The 24,609-nt window shown below is 40.7% G+C and overlaps 1 protein-coding gene across 1 annotated transcript in view; it reads left to right on the top strand.

The window, feature by feature from the left end:
• LOC118669953 (coiled-coil domain-containing protein 7-like) overlaps positions 1-24,609 on the top strand; it is a 208,737-nt gene that overhangs the window by 52,177 nt on the left and 131,951 nt on the right. Inside the window, exon 6 of the mRNA XM_036336624.1 lies at positions 12,758-12,841. Within this exon, the coding sequence (XP_036192517.1) occupies positions 12,758-12,841 (84 nt within the window). The remainder of the gene's footprint in view (positions 1-12,757; positions 12,842-24,609) is intronic.

The raw sequence follows: 24,609 nt of genomic DNA, 5'->3' as shown, positions 1-24,609 counted from the left end.
GCTGCTGACCAAACCTCAGGACATACGTGGTTTCTGGTAACTAGGAGTTTCCAGAACTTAATGGCCTTGACGTGGTTACTACCAGAAACTTATTGTTCTTAAGATGGCTTTGTCTAGGCCGGTTTCTCCGATGGCTCCCAATAGTGAGGGAGGAGGCTGGGGTGGGAACTGGGTGGAGTGGAGTTATGGGGGGAAAAAAAGAGGAACAAATGTAATAATCTGAACAATAAAGATTTAATTGATTAAAAAATAAGTTCTTTACTTGACCATAAAACATTGGGGGGAAAAAGACAGAGGAAGATAAAACAAGTGGAAGAACGTATGGTGTTCATGGATTAGAAGAATTTGCATCTTTAAAATGTCCATACTACCCAAAGCAATCCCTAGATTCAAAGCAATACTTATTAAAATACCAATGGCATATTTCACAGATTTAGAACTAATACTCTAAAAATTTACATGGACATGAAAAAAACAACACAACTAGCTGCAACAACCTTGAGAAAGCGGAACAAATTTGAAAGGATCACGATACCAAATATCAAGTTATATTACAAAGCCATTGTAATCAAAACAGCCTGGTACTGGCACAATAACAGACATAGAAATCAATGCAACAGAACAAAGAATCAAGAAATCAACCCATGCCATTATGCTAATTGATATTTAACAAAGGAGGCAAGAGCATGTAATGGAGTCAAGACAATCTTTTCAATAAATGGTGTTGGGAAAATTGGACATATACATGCAAAAAAGAAACTAGACCACCAACTTACACCCTATACTAGTACAAGAATAAACTCAAAATGGATAAAAGACTTAAATATAAGTGATAAAAACATAAAAACCCTGCAAGAAAATGCAGGCAGCAAAATCTTAGGTATCTCACATAGCAGAATCGTCATTGATACATCACCTATGACAAGAGAAACAAAGGAAAAATAAACAAATGGGACTACATTAAACTAAAAGGCTTCTGCATAGCAAAAGAAACCAGCATCACCTGGTCAATGGACTCAGTAGTTGAGCATCGACCTATGAACCAGGAGCTCACAGTTCCATTCTCAGTCAAGACACATGCCCAGGTTGCAGGCTCAGTCCCTAGTTGGGGGCATGCAGGATAGAGGAAAGAGCTATATAAGAGTAACCTTTCCATATTTCTTTGGAATTTATTTAGTATCAATTGGAAGTAGATTCTAAAATTTACAATGTTGGAAGTTACGCACCCTGACTATAAATTTTTAAAACCCATTGATTTTCACACATTAAATCAGCAAAATGTGTGGTATGTTATATATTTTATAAATATAGCTTTCTGAACTACAAATAATAATATATTAAGAAAGACTTAAAGCAATGGGAAGATATTTTGGTGGGAAAATATCATGATTTTTACTGTATTATAAGTTTCTCCAGCATTTCTCCCCTCAAATGCTATTCTGATTGCCTCCCGCTTATCTTAGTATGTTACATGCTTGGTATTTCTTATACCTATTGGAGAAAGACCAGAACAACTAAAATATATTGGCTAGTGTTGCCCAGTGTTGTGTTGCTGTAGCACATGAATCTTTTACAAAATGTTTCTAATCAATTAATGAGCATTTGTTATGCTCAGTATGAGGCATTTTTATTTATTTTGTTAATGGTAACCCAGCTGAGATACTCTCTGTAAAGAAACTGGTGTGGTACATATTGGTTGGCAGAATCATACTGTGACCTTTTATATTTCTTCCTGGGCTCAGTCATTTCTTCAAAGCAAGAGGTCTTCTGTGCAGTGTCAGGACCATGAGATGTTTCCAACTACACTTGCAGGGTCCACTAGAACTGACTTCCATCCCATACACTGTTGCCCTCAAAGTCCACTCTAGTTCACGAATCCAATTTATCCCTCCCACAATAATAGTTTCTCTTTAATACTTTTCATGAATTTTTTATGTCACGGGACCAAGTTAATCGTTGTTAATTATAGTAGAAGCTTTGAATCATATGAAAACTCATGTGGCAAATGATCCAATCAGAACCCTTGGTACTGCTGCAAACTTAACCATTTCCTCCTTGCAAGTCACAAAGTCTCCATACCAATATAACCTCAGAGGACACTTTTTCTGAAACCAGTTAACATCACTTAATCACTGATATCTACATGATTAACAGCTACAAAGTCTAAGGGAGAAGTAAAATTTTGGTCGGTGAGTCAAAGTATTTCTAGCTCATGGTATATTCTTTGGTTTTTATAATTGTCCTGTGGTAAAAAAAAAAATAATAAAAATTAAATTTTTTTTAAAAAACTAACAATCAAATAGAAATATTATACTTCATCAGGTTCATCCCTATATAAAGAGTTTGCATTTAATGCAAGCATAGAAATAATTTTATATTTATTACTTCTCTGGGATGATTTCAATTTGCATGAGAGAATTTGTATGAAATAAGCACTGCTGAAGAAATTATGTGGCATAATTCTTAAAATTAATGGACAAGTCACTAAACATCTCTGAACATCAACATAGTATGGGTTATATCCTTGCTCCATCTGTTTAAATGTAAGGTTTTGTGATTCTGCAATCCAGAGATTTAAATATAATGCTTTTCTGTATAATAAAGCATGCTAGTTATACCCACCATACACACACACTCAAAACACATATATTCATATGTAAATAATATCTATGTAAATCATCATATGATGTTTTTCCATATTGGTTTGTTTCTCAGGCAATAATAAAGAACGCTCAACAGATGCAATTGCACCTGACATAAAAAAGGGACAATTCAAGACACGGTCAATGGATTTCCCTGGTAAGAACAAGATTTTTAAAATATAATATTTTAGGTTTATTTATCCTCTTTAGTGTTGTATTAAGTGTGGGACTTAAAGAACAAAAGTGCCTCTAGTTTACTATTACATGGAGAAAACTTTTCATAAGCACCCTCATTTAATTAGTTAACTTCTTTTGTGAAGTACAGGCATACTTTGAAGATATTTTGGATTTGTTTCCAAAACATAGCAATAGAGTGACTATCACAAAAAACAAAGCACATGAAATTTACACTATATGGCAGTCAACTCTGTGTGCAATAGCATTTTATCTACAAAAAACCCCCCACCTCTTTAATTAAAAATACTTTATGACTACAAACTGCTAATAATCATCTGAGCCTTCAGTGAGCTGTAATCCCTATGCTGATGGAGAGTCTTACCCCAATGTTGATGGCTGCTGAATGATCAGAGTGGTAGTTGCTGAAGCTTGGGGTAGCTGTGGCAACTTCTTAAAATAAGACAACAATGAACCTAGCCGATGTGGCTCAGGGGTTGAGTGTTGACCTATGAACCTGGAGATCATGGTTTGATTCCTAATCATGCTTAAGTTGCAAGCTTCATCCCCAGTAGGGGTCATGCAGGAGTCAGCCAATCAACGATTCTCTCTCATCATTGATGTATCTATCTCTCCCTCTCCCTTCCTCTCTGACATCAATAAAAATATTTTTGAAAAAAAGAGAACAATTGGTTTGCCACATCCACTGACTCTTTCTCTCATGGATGAGTTCTCTGTAGCATGCAAGCCTGTTTGATAGCATTATACCCACAGTAGAACTTCTTTTAAAATTGGAGTAGTACTCTCAAAACCTGCCACTTCTTCATCAGCTAAGTTTAGGTAATGTTCTAAAGTCCTTTGTTGTCAATGAAACAATCTTCCAAGCATCTTTTCTAAGGGTAGATGCCATCTCAAAAAAACAATGTCTTTGATCAGCCATAAGAAGATGCTCCTCATCCATAAAAGTTTTACCATGAGATCACAGCAGAAATCCAGGCTGCAGTACTTCAGGCTCCTCTTATTATTCTAGTTCTCTTGCTATTCCCACCACCTCAACAGTTACTTCCTTGATGGAAAACTTGAACTTTTCAAAGTCATTAAGGAGGGTCAGAATCAACATTCTTCAAATTCTTGTTACTATTGATATTTTGACCTCTCCGGTGAATCACAGATTTTACTAATGGGATATGTCATAATAGTTCATTTCCTACAGATTTACAACTCACTTTTCCTAGATCCACAGAAGCAATTACTATGTATGGTAGCTATGGCATTTTGAAATGCACTTCTCATATAATAAGACTTAAAATTACTCAAAATTACTCCTCCTAACCCATGTGCTTCAGAATGGACGTAGTGTTGGCCGGTGTGAAACACCATTAATCTCATTGCCCATCCCCTCAGAGCACTTGAGCGACCAGGTGTCTTGTCAATTTGCAGTAATATTTTTAAAATATTCTTTTTTTCTAAATGGTAGGTTTCAATATTTGGCCAAAATAGTCAGAAAACTGTGTTGTAAGCAGATGTGCTGTCATCTGGGCATTTTTGTTCTCATTATAGAGCAGAGGCAGAGGAGATTGAATATATATCTGAAGGGTCCTAGGATTTTTAGAATGGCAAATGAATATCGGCTTCAAAATAAACTCATCTGATATATTAAATCCTAACGATATCATCAGCCTGTTTTTGAGACTCTGGAGGCAGTTACTGACTTTTCCTCTCTAGCTATGCAGTTCCTATTACCGTCTTCTTCAAATATAAGGCTACTGTGTCACCAGTGAAAACCTGTTGTGTGGTATGGCCACCTTCAGCAACTGCAGTTTCTGGACACTTGGATATAGCTTCTTTATGTGCACTTGCTGCTTGCCTTGGCACTTTCATGTTTATGGAGTTGGCTTTTTTTCTTAAACCTCTTGAAATAATTTCTAGGAGCTTCATGCTTTTATCTGTCACCTTCATAGTATTGAACAGAGTTAGGTCTTGCTCTGGATTAGGCTAAATCTTAAGGGAATGTTGTGGCTAGCTTTATCTTGTATGCAAATCATTAAAATTTTCTCCATGCCAACAATAAGGCTGTTTTTTCCATCTTATCATTCTTGGGATTCCTGGGGTAGCACTTTTACTTCTCTTCAAGAGGTTTTCCTCTGTATACATAACATGGCTTAATGGCACAAGAGGCCTAGCTTTTGTCATGCCTCCCTTAATTGTATCTAGCTTTTGATTAAAGGGTGAGGTATGAGGCTCTTCATTTCCCTTGAACACTTAGAGGACAATGTGGAATTATTAATAGGCCTAATTACAATATTGTTGTGTCTCAGCGACGAAGAAGCCAAGAGACATAAATGACCAGTGAGTGGAGCAGTCAGTTAATGCACATTTCTCAGTTGTTTGTCATCTTATATGGGTATGGTATGAGGCACTCCTATACAATTACAAAAGTAACATAAAAAATCCTTCAACAGGACTTCCAAAATGGCGACCAGCAGGAAGGTAGGGAGGGAGAGAGTGTGAGAGCGCAAGGAAGTGATAGAGGAGTGTGTGGACGCGTGTGGTGTGTGTGTATGAGCTAGGGACAGTTAGATTCTACAGGTCTTCTAAGGGGCTGCTAAACCGGGCAATCTTAGGTGGCAGAGTCCCGCTCCCTGCGCGAACACTCTTGGGCGGCCAGCACAGGCACAGCGACTACACCATCTTGGGAAACAGCTGCTTGAGACTAGGATCCTGGCCTCAGCACCACCCAGTCTGATCTCAGACGCATACCAGGACCCTGCAGCCACTGGGGACAGAGACCTGTGACCACAGCTACAGACCTGCGGACACCAAAAGTTCAGAAATCCCCGAGGCAGATCCATGAGTAACAGAGCCCATCCTCCCTTCCTGCAGGCTTGCGGGGCAGTGCCAGAGTAACTAACTGATAGACCCACCTCTTGCCTGGGCCTCAGCGCTCCAGGAACTTTAGCCTGGAACTGCGCAAGCACCTTGGAACTGATCCTATGCGCACTGCCAGCTTCTGAGCCCTGGGCTGGGAGCAAACGCGCGAACCCCAGGAATTGAGCCTAGGCGCACTGCCGGCTTCTGAGCCCTGGGCTGGGAACAATCGCGCTAACACCGGGAATTTGTCCCACATATCACAGGCCCAGGGACCCCGATTCTCTGGGCAGGTGGCAGCACTAAGCACCAGTGACTTGACTGTGTTTCTTTTCACCTGCGCCTGAGATCCTGATTTCCTGTGCATTCATACTAAGAGCCAGTGACTCCAATTCCTGGTGCAAGGGCACACAGGAACCCTGATTCTCAAGGCAAGGTCGCGTGAAGCAACAGAGACTCTGATACTGGATTCTGGGGAACTCTGACTCCTGGCGCACGCTAGGGGGCTCTGGTTCTCAACATGCTTCAGGGGGGTCTCTGTTTCAGCATGGTGCAGGCAGAGTCCCTGATTCTAAGGGCACATACGAGGCCAATTTGAGCGCTGACAACACTGACTCTGAGCGAGCCTGGTTCCCACCAACCCACAACAACAACCCATCTTAGTGTCAGAGCTCTTCAGTGACACTAGGGTGGTGAGAGGCTCCCACTGCACATGGCCCAGGCCCACACAACTCGAAGTTTGAACCATCGGGAGATAATCAGAATGAAGAGACGAAACAACACCCAGAGAAAAGACAATGAGGAGTCACCAAGAAAGGACATTAATGAAGTTGAAGCATGCAACATGACAGAAAAAGAATTCAGAATAATGGTTGTACAATTCATTCACCGGATGGATGAGAAAATCAACAACTTATGCAAGAATCAGGAAGAAATGAAAAGTGATATAGCTACAATCAAAAACACCATGGAAAGTTTCAACAGCAGACTAGAAGAAGCAGAGGACCGAATTAGTGAATTAGAAGATAAGGCAGAGAAACAAGCTCAATCTGAACAGCAACTGGAGAAAAGAATTAAAAAACAGGAGGAGAGCCTAAGGGAGCTTTGGGACAACATGAAACGAAGTAAAATACGCATAATAGGGCTGCAAGAAGGACAAGAAGAGCAGCAAGGATTAGAAAATCTATTTGAAGAAATAATGTCAGAAAACTTCCCTGATATGGGGAAGAAAAAAGTTACACAAGTACAGAGAGTCCCAGGCAAGATGAACCCCAAAAGGCCCACACCAAGACACGTCATAATAATGATGGCAAATGTACAAGACAAAGACAGAATCTTAAAGGCTGCAAGAGAGAAACAGAGAGTTACCTACAAAGGATCCCCCATCAGATTATCAAATGATTTCTCAACAGAAACACATCAGGCCAGAAAAGAATGGACAGAAATTTACAAAGTGATGCAAAGCAAAGGACTGAATCCAAGAATACTTTATCCAGCAAGGCTATCATTCAAAATTGAAGGGGAAATAAGAAGCTTCACAGACAAAAAAAAAGGCTAAGGGAGTTTATCACCACCAAGCCAGCAATGCAAGAAATGCTAAAGGGACTGGTGTAAAAAGAAGAACTAAAAAGCCCAGAAAGAAAACAGCCACACAAAAAAATAGAAATGGCTACAAACAAGTACCTTTTGATAATAAATTTAAACATAAATGGACTAAATGGTCCAATCAAAAGACATCGAGTGGCTGAATGGATAAAAAAACATGACCCATATATTTGCTGTCTACAAGAGACCCACCTCAATAGAAGGGACTCACACGGACTGAAAGTGAAGGGATGGAAAAATATCTTTCAGGCAAATGGAAATTAAAAAAAAGCTGGGGTAGCGATACTTATATCAGACAAAATAGACCTCAAAGTGAAGGCCATAACAAGAGATAAGAAAGGCCACTTCATAATACTAAAGGGATCAATACAACAAGAGGATATAACCCTGATAAACATATATGCACCCAATGCAGTAGCACCCACATACATAAGAAAACTCCTGTAAGATATCAGGGGAGAGATCAACAACAATACAATCATAGTAGGGGACTTTAATACACCACTGACATCACTGGATAAATCAGCTAGACAAAAACTCAGCAAAGAAACAGCAATCCTAAATGACTCACTAGATCAGATGTACTTAATTGACATCTTCAGAACACTTCACCCCAAAGCCACAAAATATACGTTCTTCTCAGATGCTCATGGGACATCTTCAAAAATAGACCACATATTGGGTCACAAAGTCTCCCCAAATTCAAGGAGATTGAAATCATACCAACCATCTTCTCAGACCACAAGGCCATAATATTAGAAATAAACTACAACAAAAACAACTCAAAATACTCAAACACTTGGAAGCTGAATAGCATGTTATTAAATATTGATTGGGTAACCAATGAGATCAAAGAAGAAATTAAAAACATCCTGGAAACTAATGACAATTAAAACACAACAATCCAAAACCTTTGGGACGCAATGAAAGCAGTCCTGAGAGGGAAGTTTATAGCTCTACAGGCCTATCTCAACAAACAAGAAAAAATGGTAGTAAATCATCTAACTCTACAGCTCAAAGAATTAGAAAGAGAGCAATAAGAAAAGCCCAGAGTGAGCAGAAGGAAGGAGATAATAAAGATTAGAGCAGAAATAAATGACATAGAGACCAAAAAAAAATACAGAAAATCAATGAAACCAAGAGCTGGTTCTTTGAAAGGATAAACAAGATTGACAAACCTCTAGCCAGGCTCACCAAGAAGCAAAGAGAAAGGACCCAAATCAACAAAATCAGAAATGATAGAGGCGAAATAAGAACAGATCCCACAGAAATACAAATGATTGTTAATAAATACTATGGACAACTCTACTCCAACAAACTAGACAACCTGGAGGAAATGGACATATTCCTAGAAAAATACAACAATCCAAAACTTAATCAGGAAGAATGTAAAAATCTCAATAGGCTAATAACTATGGAAGAAATTGAAGCAGTCATCAAAAAGCTTCCAGCAAACAAAAGCCCAGGACCAGATGGCTTCACAGGGGAGTTTTACCAAACATTCAAGGAAGAACTAAAACCTATCCTAATCAGACTACTACAAAAAATCCAAGAGGAAGGAACACCTCCAAGCTCATTCTATGAAGCCAGCATCACCCTAATACCAAAACCAGGTAAAGACAACACAATGAAAGAGAATTACAGGCCAATATCCCTCATGAACATAGATGCCAAAATCCTCAACAAAAATCTTAGCAAATCAGATCCAGCAGTATATCAGAAAGATCATACACCACGACCAAGTAGGATATATCCCAGGGATGCAAGGATGGTACAATATCCGCAAATCAATAAACTGATATATCACATAAACAAATTGAAAGAAAAAAACCACATAGTCATATCAATTGATGCAGAAAAAGCATTTGACAAAATTCAACACCCATTTTTGATAAAAACTCTCAGCAAGGTGGGAATTGAAGGATCATACCTCAACATAATAAAAGCCATATATGACAAACCCACAGCCAACATCATACTCAATGGACAAAAACTAACACCATTTCCCCTAAGAACAGGAACAAGACAGGGATGCCCACTCTCATCACTCCTGTTCGACATAGTACTGGAAGTATTAGCCATTGCAATTAGACAAGAAGAAGAAATAAAAGGCATCCAAATTGGAAAAGAAGAAGTAAAACTGTCCTTATTTGCAGATGACATGATATTATACTTAAAAAACCCTAAAGACTCCATCAATAAACTATTAGACTTAATAAAAGAATTCGGCAATGTAGCAGGATACAAAATTAATGCCAAGAAATCTATGGCATTTCTATTCACCAATAGTGAATGTGCAGAAAGAGAGACTAAAAAAGCAATCCCATTTACCATCGCACCAAAAAAATTAAGCTACCTAGGAATAAACCTAATTAAAGAGGTAAAAGACCTCTTCTCAGAAAACTACAGGACGTTGAAAAAAGAGATAGAGGAAGACATAAAGAGATGGAAGAACATACCATGTTCTTGGATTGGTAGAATCAACATCATTAAAATGTCCATACTACCCAAAGCAATCTATAAATTCAATGCACTTCCCATTAAAATACCAATGGCATATTTCACAGACCTAGAACGTACTCTCCAAAAATTCATCTGGAATAAAAAACGACCCCAAATAGCTGCAGCGATCCTGAGAAAGAACAAAGTAGGTGGGATCTCAATACCAGATATCAAGCAGTATTACAAAGCCACTGTTCTCAAAACTGCCTGGTACTGGCACAAGAACAGACATATAAATCAATGGAATAGAATAGAGAGCCCAGAAATCAGCCCCAACCAATACGCTCAATTAATATTTGACAAAGGAGGCAAGAACATACAATGGAGTCAAAATAGTCTCTTCAATAAACGGTGTTGGGAAAATTGGACAGATACATGCAAGAAAATGAAACTAGACCACCAACTTACACCATACACAAATATAAACTCAAAATGGATAAAGGACTTAAATATACGACGGGAAACCATACAAATACTAGAAGAATCCAAAGGCAACAAAATCTCAAACATATGCGGAAGCAATTTCTTCACCGATACAGCTCTTAGGGCATTGGAAACTAAAGAGAAAATAAACAAATGCGACTACATCAAAATAAAAAGCTTCTGCACAGCAAAATAAACCATCAACAAAACAACAAGAAAACCCACTGTGTGGGAAAACATATTTGCCAATGTCATATCTGATAAGGGCCTAATCTCCAAAATTTATAGAGAACTCATACAACTTAACAAAAGGAAGATAAACAATCCAATCAAAAAATGGGCAAAGGATCTAAATAGACACCTTTCAAAAGAGGACATTCAGAAAGCCAAGAGACATATGAAAACATGCTCAAAGTCACTAATCATCCGAGAGATGCAAATCAAAACAACAATGAGGTACCATCTCACACCTGTCAGACTGGCTATCATCAACAAATCAACAAACGACAAGTGCTGGAGAGGATGTGGAGAAAAAGGAACACTTGTGCACTGCTGGTGGGAATGCAGACTGGTGCAGCCACTATGGAAGACAGTATGGAGTTTCCTCAAAAAACTACAAATGGAACTCCCATTTGACCCTGTGATCCCACTTCTAGGAATATATCCCAGGAAACCAGAAACACCAATCAGAAAGGATATATGCACCCCTATGTTCATAGCAGCACAATTCACCATAGCTAAGATCTGGAAACAGCCTAAGTGCCCATCTGTAGATGAATGGATTAGAAAACTGTGGTACATCTACACGATGGAATACTATGCTGCTATAAAAAAGAAGGAACTCTTACCATTTGCAACAGCATGGATTGAACTGGAGAGCATTATGCTAAGTGAAATAAGCCAGTCAATGAAGGAAAAATACCACATGATGTCACTCATTTCTGGATAATAAAGACCATTATAAACTTATGAACAAAAATAGATACAGAGGCAGAGCTGCCTCGGACAGACTGTCAAACTACAGCAGGAAGTCCAGGGAGGGTGGGAGGGCAGGAGGAGGGTGGGTAGGAGATCAACCAAATGACTTGTATGCATGCATATAAGCATAACCAATGGACATAAGACATTGGGGGGTAGGGGAGGCCAGGGGATTGTCAAGGGCGGGGGGAAAAAAAAGGAGACATATGTAATACTTTTTGTAATACTTTAAGCAATAAAAAAAAATAAAATAAAATAATAAAAAAAGGTCCTTCAACAAATTAGTTTACCTGTCTTTATTATGTGGACACCTTTGTGCAATTTAAATTAAATATGTATCATATGTTTAATTTCACAATAAACAAATATACATGGCTGGGGTGTGGATTAGCACAGGTCAGAACACTGGCCATAACATTTTAAAACTACTACACAAAGTCATGCCACCCGACGACAGGACTAATTACCATGTGCCGTGTGCAGTGGGAGCTTCGAACCACCCTAGTGTCACTGAAGAGCTCCGACACGTAAGATGTGTGGCTGTCATGGGTTGGTGGGAACCAGGCTCTCCCAGAGCCAGCATTACCAGCAATCAGTGTGGCCTCGTGTGTGCACCTAGAATCAGGGACACCGCCTGCACCTCGCTGAAACAGAACCGCCCCCCCACCACGTGTGTTGAAAATCAGAGCCCCCTAGTGTGTGCCTGGAGTCAGAGTTCCCCAAGAATCCAGTCTCTCAGCCTCGTGCTGAGAATCAGGGTCCCTGTGTGCACATGCTCCAAGAATTGGAGTCACTGGCTCTTATTGTGAATGCACTGGGAATCAGGGATCCCAGGCACACGTGATAAGAAACAGAGTCAAGTCACTGGTGCTTAGTGCTGCCTCCCGCCTGGAGAATCGGGGTCCTGGTCAGCTTGGGAGACTTCAGTGAGCGCTTGCCCAGAATCAAAGTCAGGTGGCATGGGCTTCGGGTTTGGTCACCTGATTGTGCTGTGGGGAACAGATTCCCAGTGTCCCTGCAGTCTCAGGCTCAAATTCCTGTAGGGGCTCTGTTGTCTGTGCGAGGGTCGGGTCTATCAGTTACTATGGCGCTGCCCGGGAGCCTTTGGGGAGGGGGATGGGCTTTGTTACTCACAGAAATCTGTGGCCAGGATGTCTGGATTCTTGGTGTCTGTGGATCTGTAGCTGTGGTCATAGGTCTCTGTCCCCAGTGGCTGCAGGGTCCTGGTTTGTATCTGAGACCAGACTGGGTGGTGCTGAGGCCAGGATCCTAGTCTTAAGCAGCTCTGTTTCTCAAGATGGCATGGTCTCTGTGCCAGTGCTGGCCACCCAGGAGTGTCCGTGCTGAGGAGCGGGGCTCCGCTGTCTAAGACAGTCCAGTTTGGTAGCCCCTTAAGCTTTTGTGAATTTGCAATCCACATATTTCAATATAATGCTTTTCTGTGTAATAAAACATGTTAGTTGCACCCAATATAAACAAACCCTCATGGAAACATATATTCCTGTGTAAATGACTTGTATGTAAATTATAATATGATGTGTTTTAAATTATGTTTATTTTTGTAGATACTAATGCAGAACGTTCAACAGATGCATTTGCACATGGCATAATAAAGGAACAACTCAAGACACACTCAATGAAACGCTTTGGTAAGAAGAAGGATTTAAAAAGTAAAATATTTCAGGTTTATTTATATTCTTTGAAGTTGAATTAAGTGTGGAATTTAAAGAACCTAGAGTTTACTTACTATTATATGGATAAAAGTTTTCATGAATATCTTCTTTCAATTAGTTAAATTCATGTATTAAGTACAGGCATGTGTTGGAGATGTTTTGGGTTTGCTTCCAGGTCATGGCAATAGAGTGAATATTACAAAAGGAAAACAATGCACATCTTTAATTAAAAATACTTTATGGCTAAAACTGCTAATAGTCATCTGAGCCTTCAGTGAGTTGTAATCTCTTTGCTGATGGAGGGTGTTACCCCAATGTTGAAGCCTACTGATAGATCAGACTGGTGGTTGCTGAAGGTTGAGATAGCTGTGGCAATTTCTTAAAATCAGACAACAATAGAGTTTGCCACATCAACTGACTCTTCTGCTCATGGATGAGTTCTCTGTAGCATTTAAGGTGTTTTATAGCATTATGCTATAATGCTATAAACAGTAGAACTTCTTTTAAAATTGGAGTAGTACTCTCAAAACCTGCCACCTTTTTTTCAGCTAAGTTTAGGTAATGTTCTAAATCAGTGTTCCCAACCTTCTGGCCCTTTAAATACAGTTCCTCATGTTGTGACCCAACCATAAAATTATTTTTGTTGCTACTTCATAACTGTAATGTTGCTACTGTTATGAATCGTAATGTAAATATCTGATATGCAGGATGGTCTTAGGCGACCCCTGTGAAAGAGTTGTTTGACTGCCAAAGGGGTCGCGACCCACAGGTTGAGAACCGCTGTAATCTAAATCCTTTGTTGTCAATCCAACAAGATTCCCAGCATCTTTTCTAAGAGTAGATTCCATCTCAAGGAACCACTTTATTTGATCATCCATAAGAAGGTGTTCCTTCTCCATTAAACTTTTATCATGAGATCACAGCAGAAATCTAGGCTGCAGTTCTTCAGGCTCCCCTTATTATTCTAGTTCTCTTGCTATTTCCACCACCTCCACAGTTATTTCCCTGATGGAAACCTTGAACTTTTCATGGTCATTTAGGAAGGTTTGAATTAACTTCTTTCAAACTCTTATTACTATTGATATTTAGACCTCTCCCATGAATCACAGGTTTTTCTCATAGCATATATCATGGTGAGTTTTTTTCCAGAATGTTTACAACTCACTTTTCCCAGATACATCAGAGCAATTACTATGTATGGAAGGTATGGCATTTTGGAATGCACTTCTCATATAATAAGACTTTAAGTTACTCAAAATTATTCCTCTTCACCCATGTGCTTCAGAATGGCCATAGTTTTGGCTGGTGTGAAACACCACTAATCTCATTGGCCATCTCCATCAGAATACTTACTTGGGTGACCATGTGCCATGGCAATTTTGCAGCAAAATTTGAAAGGATTCTTCTTTTCTGAATGGTAGTTCTCAACAGTGAGCTAAAATATTCAGAAAACCATCATGTAAACAGATATGCTCTCATCCAGGCTTTGTTGTTCTAATTATAGGTCACAGGCAGAAAAGATTGAACATAGGCCTGAAGAGTCCTAGGTTTTTTAGAATGGCAAATGAGCATTGGCTTAAAAGTAAACTAACCAGATGCATTAAATCCTAAGAATATGGTCAGCCACTCATTTGAAACTCTCCTGGCAATCACTGACATTTCCTCTCTAGCTATGGAGGTTCTTTCTGCATCTTCAAAATTAAGTCTCCTTTGTCACCAATAAATATCTGTTGTGTATCTTCACTCACTAACTTAGCTAGATTTTCTGGATAATTTGCTGCAGCTTCTTATGAGCACCTACTGCTTGCACTGGCACTTTTATGTTTATAGAGATGGCTTCTTTTTTAAAACTTCCTGAAACAATCACTACAAGCCTCAAACATTTTTCTTCAGCTTGCTAAGGTTTTCAGCCTTCATAGTATTGAAGAGATTTGGGGCCTTGCTCTGGATTAAGTTTGGCATAAAGGAATTTTGTGGCTGGCTTGATCTTGTATGCAAATCACTAAAACTTTCTCCATATCAAAAATAAATCTCTTTTCTTATTGTTCATGTGTTCCCTAGAGTAGCATCTTTATTTATCTTTAAGGATTTTTCTTTTATATTCACACCCTAACTTACTGGCACAAGAGGAGGCTTATCTCAGCTTTTGCCCTGCCTTAATTACAAAACATAATCATACCTAGCTTTTGATTTGAGAGATGTTAGACACTTCTTTCACTTAAACAATTAGCATCTAATAAGTGGTTATTGATGGGCCTAATTTCATTATTCTTGTATCTCACAATCTATTAGGATTATTAAATGAATTCAGCAATGTAGCAGGATACAAAATTAATGCCAAGAAATCTATGGCATTTCGTTACACCAATAGTGAACTTACAGAAAAAGAAACTAAAAAAGCAATCCTAATTACCATCACACCAAAAAAATTAAGATACCTAGGAATAAACGTACCTAAGGAGGTAAAAGACCTATATGCGAAAAACTACAGGACACTGAAAAAAGAGATAGAGGAAGATATAAACAGATGGAAGAACATACCGTGTTCATGGATTGGTAGAATCAACATCATCAAAATGTCCATACTACCCCAAGCAATCTACAGATTCAATCCAATCCCCATTAAAATACCAATGGCATATTTCACAGATCTAGAATGAATGTTCCAAAAATTCATCTGGAATTAAAAAAAAGACCACGAATAGCTGCAGCAATCCCGAGAAAGAAGAACAAAGTAGGTAGGATCTCAATACCAGATATCAAGCTGTATTACAAAGCCACTGTTCTCAAAACAGCTTGGTACTGGCACAAGAACAGACATATAGATCAATGGAATAGAATAGACAACCCAGAAATCGACCCAAACCACTATGCTAAATTAATATTCAACAAAGGAGGCAAGAGCATACAATGGAGTCAAGACAGTCTCTTCAATAAATGGTATTGGGAAAATGGGATAGATACATGCAAAAAGATGAAACTAGACCACCAACTTACACCATACACAAATATAAACTCAAAATGGATAAAGGACTTAAACATAAGATGGGAAACCATAAAAATACTAGAGGAATCCACAGGCAGCAAAATCCAAACAAAAGCCCGGTGTCAGAGGGCTTCACAAGGGAGTTTATTGTTTGTAGACATATACCGAAGGAATTTCTTCACTGATACTGCTCCTAGGACAATGGAAACTAAAGAGAAAATAAACAAATGGGACAACATCAAAATAAAAAGCTTCTGCACAGCAAAGGAAACCATCAACAAAACAGCAAGAAAGCCCACTGCATGGGAGGACATATTTACTAATGTTATCACCGATAAGGGTTTAATCTCCAACATTTACAGGGAACTCATGCAACTGAACAAAAGGAAGATAAACAATCCAGTCAAAAAATGGACAACGGACCTAAATAGACACTTTTCGACAGAGGACAATTAGAAGGCTGAAAGACATATGAAAACATGCTCAAAGTCACTAATTATACAAGAGATGCAAATCAAAACAACAATGTGGTATCATCTCACACCTGTCAGAATGGCTATCATCAACAAATCAACAAACAACAAGTGTTGGAGAGGATGTGGAGAAAAAGAAACCCTTTTGCACTGCTGGTGGAATGCAGACTTGTGCAGCCACTGTGGAGAACAGTATGGAGCTACCTCAGAAGACTAAAAATGGAACTCCCATTTGACCCATTGATCCCACTTCTAGGAATATATCCCAAGAAGCTAGAAACACCAATCAGAAAGGATATATGCATCCCTCTGTTCATAGCACAATTCACCATAGCTAAGATCTGGAAACAGCCTAAGTGCCCATCTGTAGATGAATGGATTAGAAAACTGTGGTACATCTACACAATGGAATACTACACTGCAGTAAAAAAGAAGGAATTCTTACCATTTGCAGCAGCATGGATTGAACTGGAGAGCATTATGCTAAGTGAAATAAGCCAGTCAAGGAGGGATAAATACCACATAATCTCACTCATTTGTGGAATATAGTGAACAATAGGCTGATTAACAGGGACAGGTCCAGAGACAGAGAAGCAGCAATCAGACTGTCAAACCTCATAGGGAAAGTAGGGTGGGTGGTGGTAAGGGTGAGAGATCAACCAAAGGACTTGTATGCACGCATATAAGCCCAACCAATGGACACAGACAACACTGGGGTGAGGGCATGAGTAGGGGGGAGTGGGGGTTTATAGGGGGATGAAGTCACATATGTAATACCTTAACCAATAAAGAAATTAAAGACTGAAAGAAAAGAAAAATAAAGGAAATAAGAAAAATATCAAGTAAACAATCTACCTCAACACACACACCTCCCCACACACACACACACACACACACACAGCATAGAAAAGAACAACAGGAAAAGCCCAGAGTAAGTAGAAGGAAGGAAATAATAAAGATCAGGGCAGAAATAAATGAAATAGACCTTAAAAAACAATACAATAGATAAATGAACTTAAAAACAATACAATAGATAAATAAAACCAAGAACTGGTTCTTTAAAAAGATAAGATTGGTGAACTAGATAAATCAAGAAACAAAGAGAGATGACCCAAATAAATAATATTAGAAATGAAAGAGAAGTATCAATTGGCATCACAGAAATACAAAAGATTGTAAGAAAATATTTTGGACAAATTGGACAACCAGGGTGAAGTATACAAATTCCTAGAAATATACAGTATTCTAAAACAAAATAAGAAAAAATTATAAAACCTGAATAAACCAATAACAACTAATAAAACTGAAGAAGTAATAAAAGAAAAAACCTCCAAACAAAAATTCTTCACCAAATTGCTCCACAGGGGAAATTTATCAAACATTCAAAGAAGAATTAACACCTATCCTCCTCAAACAATTCCAAAAAATTCAAGAGGAAGGAAGACTTCCAGTCTCTCTTTATGAGGCCAGCATTTCCTTAACTCCAAAGGCAGATAAAGACATCACAAAGAAAGGAGATGAACAAAGGTGCTAAAACCCTCAACAAAATATTAGAAAATCTCACCCAGCAATATATATTAAAAAGATCATATACCAGGATCAACTGGGATTAATTCTTAGGATCTATGGTTGGTATAATATTCACAAATCAATAAAAATGATACCTCACATAAAAAGTAACATAAAAATCAAATGATCATATCAATGGATGCAGAAATTATTTATGAGAAAAACTGTCAGCAAAGTGGGAATAGAGGGATCATAAATCAACATAGTAAATGCCATATATGAAAAACCTACAGCTAACACCATACTCAATGGGCAAAAACTAAAAGTGTTTCTCTTAATATCAAGAAATAACTGGGATGTTCACTTTCACCATTCTTATTCATCATAGTACTGGAGGTCCTAGCCACAGGGATGAGGAGAGTAGAAATCAAAGGCATCCAAATTGGAAAGGAGGTAGTGTTAACGTAAAAAACCATTGAAACCTGTAAAGAATTTTTGTGAGTTTATTTGAGCCAAACCGTCGACATATGCCGGGAAGCAGAACCTCAACGAATTGAGATAATGCTCTGAAGAACGGTGGGGTTACAATTGTATTTATACATTGCAATCAAAGGAGGGACATACGTGGGTTACATGAAATTCATTGGTGACAGATTTAAGGAGGGGAGATTAAGCGAAGCCGGGGGGGGGGGGGCGGGGGGGACCTCTAGGATAGGATAAAAAGTAAAATGATGGGCACATACTTAGGTGGGTACAGGAACAATTAACAAGGAATCTGTGGTATCTATCCTGGGCCCAGCACACCTGGCTGTGCCCCAGAGGCTCCATAAAAAGGGAAGTCACAAGTTACCCAGACATCCCAAGGACATGTTATCATAGATGCAAAGAGACAGATAGGCTCAGTTACAGTAAAGGTTGACCTTATCAGTGAAGATATCGGCTTAGGACGTAACTGCCCACCATAACTGCTTTTAGTTAAGGTTTAATTTCAGACCATCCTTTGTGGTTACTTTAGGTCTCCGAGTCTGCAAAACTGCCATGCAGGCCTCTCCTAAGTTTGTCAGGTCAGCATGTGGCCCCTTTCGTCCACAGTAGTAAAACTGTCATTATTTGCAGTTGAAGTGATATTGTACATTGAAACTTCTAAAGATTCCACCAAAAAAACTACTAGATCTAATAAATTAATTTGGAAAAGTAACAGAATACAAAATCAATATATAGAAATTAATGGCATTTTTATACAACAATAATGAGTTCTCAGCAAGAGATTCTACCAGTGGTCTTGATCCAGCATCTAGAAGGGTTCAGCAATCTGGAGAAGGCACTGTGCATCCTATCTAATAAAAGAGAAACATGGTAATTAGCCGTACGTCCACTACCCTTCCCATTGGCTAATCAGGGCGATATGCAAATTAACTGCCAGCCAAGATGGTGGCCGGCAGCTAGGCAGCTTGAAGCTAACATGAGGCTTGCTTGCTTCAGTGACAGAGGAAACCAACGTTCCCCGCCTGCCTTGCTGGCCTCTGAGCTTGCAGTTTGAAACATTTTTACAAATATAGAAGCTAAACAAAACCCCAGAAACCTGCTTTCAGCCAGCCGGGATCTCAGAGCTGGAATTGATACAGTGTTTCTATTATAGAACCCAAACAAACCAGATACCTGCTTTCAGCAGCAGAGGCCTCAGAGCTGGGGCCAGAGCTAAAGCTGGCCCAGAATAAAAAAAGAGAAAAAAAGGAGCAGTTGGGAGCTTCAGTCACCCGCCAGCCTGAAAAGAGCCCTCAGCCCCTCACCCAGACTGGCCAGGCACCCCAGTGGGGACCCCCACCCTGAAGGGTGTGTGACCAGCTGCAAATAGCCATCATCCCCTCACCCAGGCTGGCCAGGCACCCCAGTGGGGACCCCCACCCTGATCCAGGACACCCTTCAGGGCAAACCAGCTGGCCCCCACCCATGCACCAGGCCTCTATCCTATATAGTAAAAGGGTAATATGCCTCCCGGCACGGGGATCAGCGTGAAAAGAGGCAGCACCCAAACCCCTGATCGCCCTGCGGCTCTGTGTGTGACAGGGAGTGGGGCCACAACCTCCCTATCCACCCTGCTCTGTTCATGACAGGGGAAGGCGCCCCAACCCCCTGATCAGCCCTGCTCTGTGCCTGATAGGGGGGAGTTCCCCAACCCCCTGATTGCCCTGAGGCTGTGTGTGTGACAGGGTGCGGCGCCCCAACCCCCTCACCCCCACAGGCCCTGCTCTGTGTGTGACAGGGGGGAGCTCCCCAACCCCCTGATTGACCCTGCTCTGTGTGTGACAGGGTACAGAGCCCCAAACCCCCTGATGGGCCCTGCTCTGTGCGTGACAGGGGGCAGCACCCCAATCCCCTGATTGGCCCTGCTCTGTGCATGACAGGGGTGGCGTCGCAACCTCCCCATCGACCCTTCCTTGAGTGTGACGGGGTGGTGCCCCAACCCCCCAATGGTCCCTACCCTGAGCGTGACTGAGGGTGGCATTGCAACCTCCTGATCCGCCCTGCTCTGTGCATGACAGGGGGCGGTGCCCCAACTCCCCTATCGGCCCTGCTCTGAGCCCGACCAGGGGCTGTACCTAGGGATTGGGCATGCCCTCTGCCACCTGGGAGCAGGCCTAAGCCAGCAGGTCGTTATCTCCCGAGGGGTCCCAGACTGCGAGAGGGCACAGGCCGGGCTGAGGGACCCCCCCCCCCCGAGTGCACAAATTTTTGTGCACCGGCCTCTAGTAAATTAAATAAGAGTCCAAAGACAAAACATAATTTTGAAAGGCATATTGGGGAGTCAGAAAAGACTTGGCTAAAGGAACTAAGTTCTTCTTGTCTCAGAACCCCTTACTTTTTATTAACACAATTTGTCCTAAGGCAAGGTGGAGATATACACATCAAAGGGTAGGGTTTCCTATATACAATCCATTGTCAGATTGGAAGAATATGCCTTTGGCTGTTCAGGTGTTGGCCAGTAAGAGGCAATAATATGTAGATTAAGATGCCCTTAGCTGTCTGGCAGCAAGCAATTATTTAATGCATCCTTTTCAGGTTTGGGGAAATGCCCTCAGCTATCTCTAGATAATTCAGCCCTGCTGACATGCTGACAGGCTTCTGGCAAGATTCTAAGAAAAAAATTCAATTTAACATTGCAGAAATAGTAATTAATAATAATGATAACAATAATGTACCTGGGAATAAATTTAACCAAGAAGTTAAAATGCCTATACTTATAAAACTATAGGACATTGAAGAAACAAATGTTGGAAGATAATAAGTAAAGCTTGTACTGTGTTCATGATTTGGTAGAGTTAACATTAAAATGTACATACTACCCAATGCAATCTGTAAATACAAAACAATCCCTATTAAAATACCAATAGCATATTTCGCAAATATGATAGAACAAATATGCCAAAACTTTATATGGAATCAAATAAGACCCCAAATAGCCTCAGCAATCTTGAGAAAGAAAAACAAAGTTGGAGGGATCCCAATATCAAGACATAAAACTCAAGGCCATTGTAATAAAAACAGCTTCATAGTGATACCAAATTTTTGGACTGGAACCTGGATTCTTTGTCCACCAGATTCAAAGAATAAATTCACGGACAGAAAGTGGTATAGCAAAGATGGAGATTTATTGAAGAACAAGTACAGATTGCCATGTAGCGAGGGAGAAGAATCCCACTGAGTTTTTTCCCCATGGCTTATAAAGTCTGCAGTTCCTGTGTCCTGATATCCCCTCTGAGTGGTTAATATTCCCCTTTGAATTGGTTACTTTAGTGATTCCTAAGGCCCTCCTCCCTCAGAGTCTTTCCATTCCTCTGGGCTTTCTTCTTTTCCTTCTGAATGAAGGGCTTCCTTCTCTTTATTTTGTAAAAATAGACTTCTCTTGGCTACTTCTAGTTCCCTTGTCTTATGTAAATACAACTGTTGCTGCTCCCTTGTCTTATGAAGATGTAACTGCACCTGGCTTCCTTGTGTTATGGAAATGTACCTTGTCCCAGGCTGCAGCCCTGTGCTTTTCCATGGACCCCAATTCTAAAAAATCCCTAAGCCTGCCTATGTTACCAAAAATTCCTGCTTCAATAGTGGCACAAGAACAGGCAAATAAATCAATGGAAAAGAACAGAGATCCCTGAAAACAACCTATGCCTCTTTGATCAATTAATATTTGAAAAAGTAGTCAAGAGCATACAATGGAGACAATCTCTTTAATAAATGGTGTGGGGAAAATTGAACTGGTACATGCAAAAAAAAAAATGAAGCTTGACCACCAACTTACACTATACACAAGAATAAACTCAAAATGGAAAAAAGACTTACTAGTAAATGTAAATCACAAAACCATGAAAATCCTAGAAGACATTGTTGTAATGTACCCCGCGAATCACAGAAGGATGCCTCAAGAAGTCGAATTAAAGAGTCACATTGTTGTAATGTACCCTGCAAATCACAGAAGGACGCCTCAAGAAGTCAAATTAAAGAGTCACATTTATTGCAATCCGGGACTATGAGGGGGCATTCCCAAATCTCATAGTAATAAGATGATGACAAAACCAGACTTATATAGGCAAAAATCACAAAGGTATTGATTACATCCCAGGGTTTGGAATGTGGCACCTGGCTCCCAAAAAAGCAGATTACAGAAGCAGAATTAAGCATGTTAATTACAGTTTCAGGTCTTGGGGTCACTGAATTGACAGAAATACATTATCTAGAGTCCTTGGGTAACCTGGGTTAAACTTAGGCATGTTATCTAAATTACAGTTTTGGGTCTCCGGATCACTGAGTTGATAGAAACACATTATCTAGAGCCCTTGGGTCTCCCGACCACTGAGTTGTCAGGACAATTTAGAGTAATTGTGCTGTCCTGTTTCCAGGTACAGTAGAATGTGCTCTCTAAGACCAGTATGATAACAATCAATGGAATAGTCATTCAATCGATAAGGCATTCAATCGAATGGGATGACTTATACAATTTAGAAAATCAAAGTAACCTGTCCATTGTTAAACAAAGCAGATAGGTACCATATTTCATTCCCCACTGGTTTTATGTACATGAGTTAAATCATGGACTCATCTTCACTAGTTAGGGGATGGTACTGCCCCCTAACTACAAGTAGTTTGACCGAATTAATTTTTCTAAACTGCCTGCTTGGCACATTTAATTTTCATTTACTCACCCCACTTCTTTTAGGGGCATTCTCCATTCTGTTTCTGCTCTCCTGTTGCCTAGCACATCTAGCCCCCCTTGGCCATGGACTTTCTCACTGGCTAGTAAAAATGTTCTTACAGTTACCAAGTGCCCTAGTGCCAGGGTCCCTGTCAGTACTGTCCTCACTGAAGTCCAGTTCCCCTCCTGCGGGTGTCGAGCCTCCTCCTGGCCTGCGTGGAGCCCCAGGCTAGGGATCTCATAGGTGAGGCCGCTGGCTGCCAGGATCAAGGCCATTTCCTGGTGCAGGAGCTGGGAGTGGTGTAGCCAGGACTGGATGCCATCAACAGGGCAACAGTGTATAGTCCTTTCCAAGTTGGGGTGAGTCCTTGGGTCATGAGCTTCTTTACCCACACAGAGTCCCCAGGCTGGAAAGGATGACCAGGGTCCGAGGTGGCACTGGCAGGGCATCTCGCACAAGCTTATGAGTGGCTCTCTGGGTATACTGCAGAGCCTGCAAGGACTTGAGCAAGGAACGGTTATGACTTTAAACTTTTAATTCCTCCCCTAACTTTGGGTAGGATAGGGGGATGTCTACCAAACATGATTTCAAAAGGAGAGAACCCCTCCCGGTTGGGGGTTCACCTGGCCTGTAAGTAGGCAAAGGGCAGGAGGTTGGTCCAGTTTTCACCTGTTTCTGGGATAAATTTAGTTAAAATCCTTTTAGAATCCTGTTCATACCTGCCCTGAATCTGTGGCCGGTATGCACAATGGAGTTTCCAATTTATGCTTAAGACCTTAGCTGTACTTTGAGATACCTTGACTACAAGGCGGAGCTGTTATCTGATCCTATGACTGCTGATAGCCCAAATCTAGGTATAGGCAGTTTCTGTCCTGGTGGCATAGGCTTAAACCCATCCCGAGAAAGAGTCTATAAAAAACTAGCAGGTACTTATACCCTGATGCCGGTGGCTTAATCTCTGTGAAATCCACCTCCCAATGCTCTCCTGGGGAGTTTCCCCAGGCCTGAATTCCCAGGGGGACCCCCCTTACCTTGGATTTACCTGTGACCTGCCTCACAAAAGTTCAGAAGTCTTGGTGACACCTATGTGGGTAGCCTGGTGTAACTGGGCAACTAAAGTCTGACCTAGAGCCTCTGGGACCAACAGTCTGTCATCTGGTAGAGTCCACCAACCATTTGGTCCTCTGGTAGCTTGCTTCTGTTCTGCCAATACCTTCTCTTGTAAAGGCCCCACTGGTTTTTGAGCGGCTTCCTTGGCAGCTTGTTACTGGGTGACCCTGGCGTTTGACATCCATCTCTCCGGAGCACCTCAAAGGAGGGCTTCCACAGCATGGGGTGTTGTCAGGGCGAGTTCCTGGCCCAAAGTCAGCTTATCTGCCTCCTTTACCAGCAATGCTGTGGCGGCCACTGCCTGGAGGCACACTGGCCACCCTGCAGCCACGGGGTCTAGTCTCTTGGACAGATAGGGACCTAGAGTCTGGGTGAGAACCCCTTTGGCAATGCCCCTTACCTCACTCACATAGAGGTGGAAGGGCTTCCTGACGTCTGGCAAGGCTAGGGCAGGTGCTGAGATGAGAGCCTTCTTTA

This window comes from Myotis myotis, unplaced genomic scaffold, assembly GCF_014108235.1.
Source record: "Myotis myotis isolate mMyoMyo1 unplaced genomic scaffold, mMyoMyo1.p scaffold_m19_p_1, whole genome shotgun sequence".
Taxonomy (NCBI): domain Eukaryota; kingdom Metazoa; phylum Chordata; class Mammalia; order Chiroptera; family Vespertilionidae; genus Myotis; species Myotis myotis.
Note: the sequence above shows the minus strand (reverse complement) of the source record. Positions and strands in the feature narration are given on the sequence as shown.